The sequence below is a fragment of the Populus trichocarpa genome, chromosome 11 (assembly GCF_000002775.5).
Source record: "Populus trichocarpa isolate Nisqually-1 chromosome 11, P.trichocarpa_v4.1, whole genome shotgun sequence".
Classification (NCBI taxonomy): Eukaryota; Viridiplantae; Streptophyta; class Magnoliopsida; order Malpighiales; family Salicaceae; genus Populus; species Populus trichocarpa.
The window spans coordinates 14329852-14342229 of record NC_037295.2 but is presented as its reverse complement, the minus strand read 5'-3'; the positions used below and the strand labels follow the sequence as shown (position 1 = coordinate 14342229).

Below are 12378 nucleotides of genomic sequence, written 5' to 3'. Positions count from 1 at the left end.
CTTCTTGAATTTCAACTTTTTTTCGATTTAGATTCCACCTTTTCTTTCTCAACAAATCAATATTTATAACTTTCCTTTCAATTATATTCTAGGTATCCTCTTAATTTCTATGTATTTATTTTCTTTTTTCTCCATGATTTTCTCTCGGATTCCTACCTTTTTTTCTGTATGATTTCTTCTCCTTCTATAGCCCTAAAATGGTAGGTGGTTGTGAAACCACTTATAGATTTGAAGGTGATTTTCAAAAACTAGATCATAAGAGATTCCTTCCTGTAATTTATTAGGAAACCATTCTTTTCTCTTCTTCTTCTATTTTCCCTCCCCTAGATGTTTAACAAACTCTTAGAACTTTTAGAAAAGGTTGAGAACCTTATAACAAAAACTTGACAAAAAAAGGGGGTGCACCTTCCATGAATTAATCGTGGCAACTAGAAAATTATTGAAGCCAAACAAACCATATACCTTGTAGAGGGGATGTATATCTAACATGAGGATCAAATCTCATCTGATTTGGAGTCCTAGAACTCAACATTCATTGATAGAAAGGTGAGCCCTCAGTCAGCTTGAAACTATCAAATGCAAGGGGGGCTGATCAGGGACAAGATGTTGTTGAGTTCAATGAGTCAAATGAGGTATAAACATGTGATGAGGATAGCTGATCCTTATAGAGGAGATGTTTCTCAGTCGAGTTGTAGTGGTCGGAGCCTCTAGCGTGGTCGAAGATCCACCTTTATTAAATTGAAGGTAGCAACTCGATCAGCCTTCTCGGCTGAAATTGACAATAAAATAGGGATAGCCAATGCGTCACTCAGTTTATTCATTAAAAACAAGTGACATTTCATCTATTTAAACCTTAAAAATTAGGGTTTTCTAATTGGGAATTTGATAAATTTCAATTTAGTCTCAATTGTTTCAATTTAAGCTCAAACATCCTTAATTGGGACAAAACTAATTAATTTTATGCAATTAGACCCCTGTTAAAAATCAATTGAAACCCCTGGCACCTTTTTCAAAGTAATACTTGTTTTTTAATTTGTTCTATTTAATCCCCAATTAAGCCTTAAAATTTGATTGTCGTCAATTTAATCCCTGGAAAAGTTTGGTATAGCCCTCAATGTTGTCCGCCTTTTGTCGGCAAGTCCTTGATCTTGAATTTCTTCACTTTGACCCTTAATTGGCTTTTAAACTTTGATTTTCTTGCAATTTTGCCCTTGATTTCATTCAATTAAGCTTGTAAAAATTAAGTATAGCCCTCTAAGATATTGTGAAAATACAAAAAAGTCTCTTGATGCCAATTTTAATTTGTTGGATTACAGGAGTATTTAAGCGTTTCACCATGTGTTTTATTTTTTATATTTAGTCAAATACTAAATTACCTCTCAATTTACCTTATAAATACAAAAAAAAATCATTGTGAAAAGATAAAAAAACCATTTAGGGTAATTTTTTTCTTTTAAGAGCATTTTGGTCGTTTTACTATGCTTACGGAATTACAAAAGATATATATACTCCCGGTCAATTCTTTAATGATTAATGGGTCATGTAAAAAGATCTTTTTTGGATGAGGTGAAAACTCTTCGATGCTTAAATAAGTATCTTTTTAGAGAGAGATGCTTTGAAAATATATATGCAGTAGAGAATGAAAATTGTGAACTTTTGATTTGAAGGTTTCTTGATGTAATTATAACTCATTAGTCTTGTCTTTTTGTGAAGATGATGACTAAAAAAGATATTACAAAAAAAAATTATAAGAAAAAAAATGATAATGAATAGGTAAGTGTAAAATGATAAGAATTTCAAGTATAAAAAGATAAAATTTAAGAAAAACTTGTTTTCTAAAAAAATCAAATATTACAAATTTGCCACCGTTATGGTAAAAAGTTTGGAGAAAATTTCAATTGTGCCATTTCTACCATAATGTTTTTTTCAAAAAAAAAGTGTAAAGAAAAAAAACACTAAAAATATATATATAAAAAATGAAGATAAGAAAAATGAATGATGATAAATAGGCCAAGTGTTAAATAATAAAAATACCAAGTATAAAAGAAAATAAATTTATAAGAAAAACTTGTTTTTTTATATAAAAAGAAAAAAAAATAATAATTTTATCACCGCTACAATAAACACAGTATAGAATTAGCAAAATTTACCATTATTCTATTTCCACAAGAAAACATCTTTTTATCTTTTAATATATATATAATATCCACTGCTCGCTGTCTATTTTGAAGGTCCAAAATTATTTATTTGTTCAAGGGCAAATGCAATTCTCTAGTTATATTCGATGACCATATTTATTAGGCTATGAACAATTTAATGACGTTATGGACAAACACACACTGTCCCATTTTATGCCAAGGTACGATTCAATTTTGATGGTAGAATCATATATAAATTAATATATGTTTATAATAGTTTTAAAAGAGAAAGATCAGCCCTCCCAGAAAATAGAAAAAAAAAAAGAAAAAAAAAAAAGAGGCTTTATTCAATAGAATCGCTCTCTCTTTGTATAATTCATTGTTCGGATTATCTCTCTCACTTAACCCCATGCCATGCCATGAGCTCCAAAACAAATTCATAAGCTTTGTGCTGGTCGAGCACTACTGACTTTGAAACAGTCTCCCTTTGCGAGCATCTCTTAGCCCATGCCACGATCTCGGGGCACTCCTCTTCCATGGAAAATCTTCCGAGGGTCTCAAATGCGTAGAAAAAGTTGAAGAAGGGAATAAGTGCAATGTCTATTAGACCAAAACTCTCACCCCCAAAGTAGGGCTTGTCTCCAAGCTCTCCTTCCAATGCTTTGAAGCTTTCTATGAGATCCTTCTTCGCTGCTTCTTGGCGTTCACCTTTTCTTGCCCATAACAACTGCGCGTTTGGGAAAATCTGCAAATGCCCGTTCATTTTTATCATCAGACAGTTTTTATAAAGGTGAAGTGTTGATCTTTGACGTGATTAGTTGCTTAAGAATCAAGGCTACCAATTTGAAAGTCTCAAAACTTCGCATCTTGGAATCAATATATGAGAAGTTAGAGGGAGGAAGAGCATCCTCCATTACATATGCCTAATGTCTAGTATGTTCTCCAATGAGAGAAGAGGAAATTTTCCGAAAAAACAAGGTTTCAAAAAAAAACAAAATCGATATATTGAATAAAGGAGAACAAAATAACTAGCTAGAGGAAAAGAAAAGGATGGCTCACATGTTTATCCACATAGTCAGCCCAGAACCTAGCATGAGCCCTCTCACAGGGATCCGAGGGGAATAAAGGAGCTTTGTGTTTCCAAACTTCATCGATATATTGAATTATGATGAGTGATTCACATATCGGCTTTCCTTCATGGATCAAAACAGGGACTTTCTTGTAAACAGGGTTCATCTCTAGAAGCAAAGAACTCTTGTTGAACAAATTCTGTTCTCGGGACACATAATCTATTTCCTTCTCTGCCAGAGCAATTTTCACCCTCATTGCAAAAGGACTAGCCCAAAAACCCAGTAATACCACTTCTTCTGCCATTATTATCACACAACTTCATATTCGCTTTCCATATTTATAACTGAATACTTTCCCATGCATGCATGTCTTGGCTTACTTACAATTTGACAGGGAACGCAACAAAAAACTTCTGGAGTTTGGACCTTGTAATATTTTAAGGTCGTCATTGCTTGCATAAGACCTAGCAATTTGACAGGGAACGCAACAAAATACTTTTGGATTATGGACAAGTCTTGGCTTAGTTACAATTTGACTAAGTGGCTATCAATGCCGGAGATCCAATCTCAGATTTTTCTTGTAGTGTTTGAAAACGTCGAGTACAAATGACATTGTGGATCGAAGGGTAAAAAAAGAACAGAAAAGAACAGGGAGTACAAACGAAACCCGCTTATGCGAATTCTGTCATCTAGATCTTTTTTCCTCCAGCTTTACGTTTTTGAAAGTTGATTTTTCCCCAAAATATATATATTAAAAAAAAAAAGGTCTAAGAGCCATTAAAGAAAACAGTATTTTTATTATTTGTCTCTTGCACAATAAAATAATGCCAATACACTTGAAAGCAAAAGGATTATTAAACTTGCAAAAAGAGACTCCTCAATTTGTTCAGGGGCTACATGATAATTTAATAATATCAAATATAAATATTGTTTAAAAAAACTGTTAGCATGTAATGTTAGAGCATGAATATGACACCTGCAACATCATCCAACAATCAAACATGGTATTCCTAGGTGGCATATAAATCATCTCAATAACCCCTTCACTAATGAGCGACACATGTAATTTACAAACAATTCCTCAATTTATTTTTCCTTCAAAATTAATCTTAATTTATTTTTTTATTATTCATTTTTTTTTAATAATTTATAAAAATAAAATTACTTTATAATTTCATCTCCCTTCAATTTTTTTTATCTATCAAATCTAATTCTCATTCCTTTAATTATTATTTATTTTATTTAAAATAATTTTTTGTGTTCTTTTCTTTTCTTTTTATCATTTTGACAGTACTAGTATCCTCGTACCAATTTCAACGCCCTCGCTTGGTTCTGAAGCAAACCATCCATTGTTCTAACATAAATGTCAAATAAAACATAAACCGGGCCTGCTGTATTTAGGATCTTAATCCATCTAGAAAAGATCAATTTGAAAATATAAGTTATTTTTTAAAGTATTTGTTTTTAGAAATATATTAAAATAATATTTTAAAAAAAAAAATTATTTTTAACATCATACATAAAAAATCTAAAAAAACTAAAAATAAATTAATTTAAAACTAAAAAATATCAAGATTTTTTTAAAATCAATATTATGATGTCAGGGCCAAAGATATGCAGATTAACGTGCCCAACAAAATAAATAATCATCAAATGCCTGACTGATAGAAACTGACATAAAAAAAAAAGTAATAATAAATCTGTAATCAGTTAAGATAATCCCTCCACTTAAGTTTTATTTACTTCTATCTGCAACAAATGAAAAAATAAAATTAAATAAAATTAGATGCATGATAACATCACTCTTCCAAATAGATTAGCCAAAAGTAAGACAGCTACCTGCAACGTCGCTCTAGGTCTCCGTGACTCCCCATGATCATTGTATATTCGACGCATCTCTAATTGCTAACGCCAAATAAGGATAGTATATGATACTTCGTCTTGCCTCCAGAATCCAGATTCATATTCAGCTTCCATGGAAAATGTTTAATTTGAAAAGGATTTTAGGCGTGTAACAAGCCAACATACAACAGATCCATGCCCTCGGATCAGATGCACATCCCAGAAAAAAAAGCGATCAAAATGTATGCATGACAAACCAAAATAATAATAATAATAATAATAAAAAGACAACTATGTGCTAATTAAGCATCAATGTTATCAAAGAAGGTGGAGCGGGGGGCAATTAAAGGAATAAAACCATGTCATGCTTTAAGGGCAAATTCATAGATAGTGTATGGATTCAAGGACTATCCAGCCACATTTTTACTAAAAGAAATGCAATGCATCCATAAAATGAGGATTTTATGCTAAAATATAGTCAAAAAAGGTATGGTACAAAATCTATAGGATTTCTGACTCGTTCTCGGCCAAAAACCAACTTTACAGCCTTAAGGAAGAAAATTTCTGGCAAGATTTTGAACCCAGCCTTCTCAGCACCAACAATGGTGCATCTACCAGTATAACATATTGCCGCAATTAAGAATAAAAAAGACAAGATAATGACCTCTTGTCACTGCAAGCAATTGCTCAAAGATACAGGCCACAACAGATACCCAGCTATGATCTCAAGAACTGGCATCTATGTCAATACATCAATTAGTGATACAGATTATACACCAAGCTCCTCCAGCTACAAAATCAAGAGACTGCAAAAATATCATAGCAGAAAAGTTATGGTCATGCAACCAGCCAAACTGTGATACAAAGACTCCACATAAATAAATGAAAAACCAAAAAAAAAAAAAAAACCCTCAATTACCAGTTGAGTTCCCCAAAACTGCTGACGAATGCCGTTTCTCTTGACTAAATGACTGGAGGCGTTTGACAAGGTCCTCTTTCAATGACTCGGGTATTTGGGAAATAAAGGTTCTCTTGGCATCTGCAATCAACAACTTCCTGCATTACAGAACAAAGGGAACACCAGTTTAAAGCCATAACATTAATCCTATTTAGATAACTCTATTTCATTGTACAAAACATGCAACCACCAGAGAAACATGACAAGAATGGCACAAGTTTACTACAAAACTTTGATGCTAGTAATTTCTCTCATTACTAATGGCTTTGCATGTTTCTCTGGTGACATTGAATATGAAGAGAAATTACTAGCATCAAAGCTTTGAACATAAATCAAACTGTACAGAAAATCAAACTAAATGAGACTTACTTTAATTCAGTACCACTTGGTTTGTTTCCTGCTTCATGAACACACAACCTCTTTCTCGCACGCATAAAATCATAAACCTTATCAAAAAAACCGCATGATCCCAAAATCAAAGATGCCTGTTGCTTGAGGCTGAAACAGAATATAGAAGCACACAAACAAGCAAAAAAAATAGTAAGAAAAGTAAAGATGATTAACCAAAATGGTTAGCAAGCAAATAATTAACATTCAACTACCCGAATAATGTTTAATGTAGCGACATCCAGTTTCAACAAATGATTCATGAAATGGCTCACCAATGAAACGATTTCAAAAGAAATTCATCAGAATACTAGGCTTTAGTATTAAGATCTAAAAGTCCAACACAGCTTCAATCCAGCTAGTCACAATCAGGATCTAACTTGAGAGTTTAAAATTACTAAATAATCACAACCACAATTTAATAAACACAAATCAATCAAAATAAACTTCAATATAAATTGGGAAATTTAGGTTATTCCACAGAAGTTAATCAGTTTTAAATAAGACTTCAAAACAGATTAAGTATAATGTAACATACGCTTCTTTAAATTCTTCAATTTTGGCTAGAGATTGAGCATCCTGTGCAAGCAAAATGGAGGTGTCCTCCTTTAGCTTTCTCTTCAAACCTGAAATGTCAGCACAACACTTCATACTGCCATTTTGCAATTCAAGGTGATCATGTACTCTTCCTGTTGTCACCTTACTTGTTGTACCATTACTGTCACAGACAAGGGGCTTTACAGAATTAAAAGCAGCATTTTGAGAATGACCATTTTCACTTGCTGCTGCAAATGCATGACAGTTTTCACCTTCTACAGCATCAACATTTTTATGCTTTTCAAAACCGTTACTGCTTGTTACTGTTGACACATCTTTGTCATGTTTCTCCACATGAACTGTCTCTTTTACATTCCCATTCATTCCCTTGTTTTGACCCTTCAGATGATCAACCTTTCCATTAACAGATAGAGGGGTACTTTTGGATCCAGAGTTCCCACAAATGCTAGACTTTACCGGTGGGCTTGAAGGCACTCTATCAATCCTAGACATGGCTGAAATATCCTTTTTTGAAGATTGTTCAACTTGTGGTTTTGTGGGCAATGCTTTCAGAGGAACAGCACCCTTTGAACTTTTAAATTCCACACATCCATTTGATTCGCATGATTTTACTCCATAGGAAGCAAAAGAGGAGGCAGCGGATGCTGGCCTTTGGTTAGTACGAGAAAAGAAGAGAACATAGACCTTCTCTGACAAGACCTCCTGCAGGGTAGAGAGTGTCACGTATGAATCATTGCAGCAATACCACCGACCCATTGCATCCTGCACACACAACAATGAAATAACATCAATAACAATTTAAGTTGCTGCTTTTATAACTAGCACAAACCAAAATTAATAATGAAGTACATAAAAAACCCAGTAAACAGACCTTTATATATGCATAATAGTGTCCAGATTCCGGGGAGTATCCAGAGTGCACAATGGTACCAAAAAGATTATACTCAGGTTGTGGGTCCTGTGATGGATTAAAAAAGGAAGAGAGAAATAAATATATATAGAATATGCCATAGCAAGATACAGACAGCTATAGTAAGGATGAACCTTATGCTCCATCAAACATTAGAGTTTCAATCATAAATGAGGCATTGCATCAAAGAAATTACTTTAACTAACATATCATAATGTACTTCGACTTCCCATCAATTCTTCTATAAACATGGGACCCCAAAAAATATATGTACTGCCTTATCATTTTTATATGCAATCATGAGAGAGAACAATCAGCCAGAGGAAATATTGATAACGATTAATTACAAACAAGAAAAAAAGGAAGAAAACAAAACGAAGTCAATGCAAACTATGGATTACATGTGTGCCAATCAGGTAGCTTTTTTCTTTATATAGTTTTATTGTTCCTTTTCTTATTTGTTGGGAGGTGGCAGTCACCATCAAATTGAAATCTCTCTCTATTGTCAATTTGTCACCAGTAACCAAATCTTGTAAATTAAAAGAAAAATCATAAATAAGATACTTAAATACCAATTAATTGATCTCAAAAGAGAAAGCACACATGCTAAGACAATGAATTTTGTCTTTCGGTCAGATGTAATATCTGTTAATTTTGTTTTCTACTGTAAAAGCACATTCAGTTTTATCTGAAAAGTAGCAGCCTTTATGCAGCATAAGGTTCTGATCAATTAATTACATTAAAAAGCTCAAAGCATTGACAAAATATGGTCCTCTTCTGCTTAAGTTCAAAATTATTTGTCTCAAAGCATCAAAAGGCTGTAATGCCCTCATTCTTTTTTCAATTTCTAACAGAATGGGGCAATAAAGAGAACTAAATGGTGATTGAGGTGGAGTGTGGAAGCATGGGAAGCGATGGCTTGGCATACAATCTCTCTTAATAGGAGGAATTCTACAAACCACCAGCAAACTAGTTTAACAGAAGATCCCCTAGTTGTAATGGACTGTTATCCCATGTTGTTTCTGCAAATGATGATATTGAAAATCAATGGCAGAATCATTTGTGCTTGACACTCTAAATTGGTTCTATCAGTCTCAGACATAAGTTTCAATTGATTTAGGGATTAATTTATGACAAAAGTGGAAAGTTGAGCAAGAAAACAGTCACATTCATTTATTGTATGCTCTCTATCAACAAAATTCATTATGACATGCTATGATGCCAAGTCATGCAGACAAAATTGAATGGCAGTACTAGAGGAGTTGAAGATGATTTAAGGTATCATGATGTTGTTGGGACTAGGGAGATTACAATTGAAAAATAATACACAGCATAGCAGGAGTCTTCTATTTTTCAGCCTTCCTTTTTAATTGGAGTCTTCTATTTTTCAGCCTTCCTTTTTAACAATTAAAAAGGAAGGCTGGAAATAACATTCTTTATGACAGTGCAACAGCAAATGGAATATGAATGGTGCCCATGGAACCACAGATTGGTTTTTGCTTGCTTTAATATTTCAAGAAGAGAGATGGAAAATAACAACACATGGAAGGACACTTCAAAGAGCTTTTGAAAATGGTGCTCATTTGTCTTATCCATAAAATGGCGCTCATGACAGGCTAGGGGCTTGTGTTTCCATTCTCATTATATACACATTCAATCTGAACTCCACTGTTTTAAGACAGAGTCTAGCATAAAGATGTCTAAGACTTCAATTCTGCAAATAACAGGATATCCAAAACTTGAAACCACTGCAAGAGCCTTCTGTTTCAGGCAAATGCAACTCTACCAGCTAAAGCCTGGTTCTGAAGTCTGAACCCACTAATTATTATTTTGAATCTTGTAAATTCAAGGTGATGTGAAAAATATGATAATGATATAACCTACAGTTTACACTCCATCATCAAGAAATTGCGAGTCTAATAGTTTACTTAATTTAATTTCAAACATGGTCAATGTGTGTTGTCAGAAAGATTGTACATATCAAACAATGAGAAGTGCATTTATAACAAACTATACTCATCGTAAAGAACCCAAGTCCAACCACGCAAATCTACTCAACAGACTGATTGAACCCATCAAATCATCAGTACCTGGCTTGTTTTGCTCATGAAGCTTGAAAGAACCAAAACTTCTTCAAATGCAATGGCCTTATCAATCTTCGCTCCGAATATGCCCTCAAATCTCTGCAAACACCAAAATCCAACAATAACTCTCATTACTCAAAAGCAGCAACACAACCAACTTTAAACACCAAAAACCTAAATAACAACAAGAAGAACAGGATCAAGGAAAGTTAAAACCCACCTTCAGTTGGATAACAAGAACATTTGGCGCTTGAAGTATTGACATTTGCTTCCTAGCTGCCACTAGTTTCTGACATCTAAACAAGCAACGTTTCTCAAACACAACAGCAACAACAAACACAAAAAAGAACAAATAAATTAAAATACTCACTTTTCGCATTTGTATTTGTTATTCCCATCCAAAACCTCTGGCTGAAAAAACTTTTGCATTGCATCTCTTACCGAATAACTATTCAGAACATCTAAACTGATATCCATAATCTCATCAACTTTATTCGACTCATAATTACAACACAAGCACTTCACTTGACTTTGCAATGCACCTCCAAATATCTCCTTAACCACACTCACACCACCACCACCACCGTTCTCAATCCCTTTCCTTCTGAGTTTTTTCAAACGCAAACACGTATTATGGCACGCATCAATCACATACCGCAAAAATTCGTGAGCATCTTCCTGTCGTCCACAGCGAAAATGCTCAGCAAAAATCTTCAAACAGCTTTGAATCTTAGCTGGCGCGTCAAGCGTGAGATCCAAACTGAGTGAACGGACTATCCGTTTTTCGAGAATACAAAACGGACAGTCTCTCTTTCTATCTCCGTTAGCAACGGAATCACCTTGAAAAAGTCTTTAAGAAATTAACAAAAATATTGAGAGAAAAAAGAGAGAGAGCGCAGAAATTGAAAGTGAAAATTGCTTACAGAGAGAGGAGTGCTGGAGGCGCAGGCAGAAATTAGCGAGAGGAGGAGTGTAAGTGAGGCACTGAAGGACGCTATTGAGATAACAAGAGTTGCCGAGATTCTTTAACCCTAAAGGAGGACCATTTTTTCGTTTTTGACTAAGCAAACTCGGTTGCCAACTCATTTGCAATTTTTGCAGCTGAAACCCGCCCATTCATTAATAGCAAAACGTAATTGATGATGTTGTTTCTTCCTCTTCATTTGAAACGATGTCGATTCTTGTCGTCAACCACCACCAGAGCCGCCGTGAGAAGGCGAATCGCATCGAAACGAATCGAATCGAATCGAGACGAGACGAATCTAAGTTATTTTCGTTTTGCTTTTCTTTCTTTATATTTTTAGGGTAGGCCAAAGAAGGAAAGAATTAGGGATTATTGACTAGGAGGGGAAGGGTTGGAATTAAAAATTGAGGCATTTTTTAAAGGGAGGAAGAAGCTGCAGAGGCAGCAGGCCACGATCACCAAACCCGAAAAAAGGCTTCTTTTTTTTTTCTTTTTTTCTTTTTCTCCTCTCTCTCTCTCTCTCTCTCTCTGGTTTTCGAGGGTTTACCCCTCCCTTTGTTTTTGATATTTCGGGGTCCGGGACTCTCTTATTCACTCACTTGCAGTTTTTTTATTTTCTCAATTAATCTTTTATTTTTAATGAAAATATCTGATGCTGTTTCTTTTCTTTCTTTTTCTATGATTTGAACTTGTTATTTATATAGTCTTGAACTCTATATCCATGTAAAGGGTGAAATGATCAATGTATTTATTACCTCCAGTTTGGGATTTCTTAAGAACAAAACCTAAAGTGACAACGAGTCGCTGCAAAAATACCTAGGTTTATCTTATTAGGACATGTATAACCCCTTCTAATCCAATAGGTTTTGTAATAATACCTAGATTTCATCCATAGTTAATTCATCCATGTCTCAAAGTAAGTTCCACTCAGTTTGAGATAAAATAATTAACTTGTGCTGTGTAATTTAAGCAGACTAGGGCTTTATAGATGTGACTCGTCGAGTTTAAACTCTGGTCATCTTATTTAAAGAGTTATTTGGATGAACTGAGACTTCAAAGAATGACATATGATTTCGAGTATGTGAATCGTTCAAACATATATGGATGCCAAATAATCCTAGCTTGATGATCAACCAAGATGCTTTCTAAGATGATTGAGGAGTTATTTGAGATGTCTCTAAGATTTTATTGTGACAACCCTTTGTATTAAATGGTATGATATCTTTATACTTGGATATGGTGTAACAATACATCTATAGATGAGCGTTGCCTTTATACCTGGTGATGAAGTCGAGGAAAAACCTCCACCGGAGATGTGTTTTTTTAGGCTAAAATGTATTATTATTGTGAAAAATTGAAAAAATAAGGTTTTTATGCAAGAAACATTTGCACAACAAAAAAAAAATTACATTAAGACTCAAGGCATTTTATATAAATTTTAGCCTACATGCATTTATCATGGAATAA

At 34.0% G+C, this 12378-nt stretch overlaps 2 protein-coding genes across 2 annotated transcripts; both read right to left on the bottom strand.

Annotated features, from left to right (window-relative positions):
- Positions 1-2370: 2370 nt before the first annotated feature.
- LOC7491027 (probable glutathione S-transferase parC) lies at positions 2371-3959 on the bottom strand. Its single transcript, XM_002316837.4, has 2 exons — positions 3198-3959; positions 2371-2883 (listed from the first exon to the last, which is right to left on the bottom strand). The coding sequence occupies exons 1-2, from the start codon at positions 3510-3512 to the stop codon at positions 2536-2538; spliced, it is 663 nt and encodes a 220-aa protein (XP_002316873.1). The 5' UTR covers positions 3513-3959; the 3' UTR covers positions 2371-2535.
- A 1532-nt stretch (positions 3960-5491) lies between these two features.
- LOC7472360 (ubiquitin carboxyl-terminal hydrolase 25) lies at positions 5492-11479 on the bottom strand. The gene is made up of 9 exons (XM_024581245.2): positions 10871-11479; positions 10318-10786; positions 10168-10243; positions 9954-10046; positions 7825-7911; positions 6934-7715; positions 6378-6506; positions 5970-6106; positions 5492-5856 (listed from the first exon to the last, which is right to left on the bottom strand). The coding sequence occupies exons 1-9, from the start codon at positions 11061-11063 to the stop codon at positions 5849-5851; spliced, it is 1974 nt and encodes a 657-aa protein (XP_024437013.1). The 5' UTR covers positions 11064-11479; the 3' UTR covers positions 5492-5848.
- Between the last annotated feature and the right edge of the window lie 899 nt (positions 11480-12378).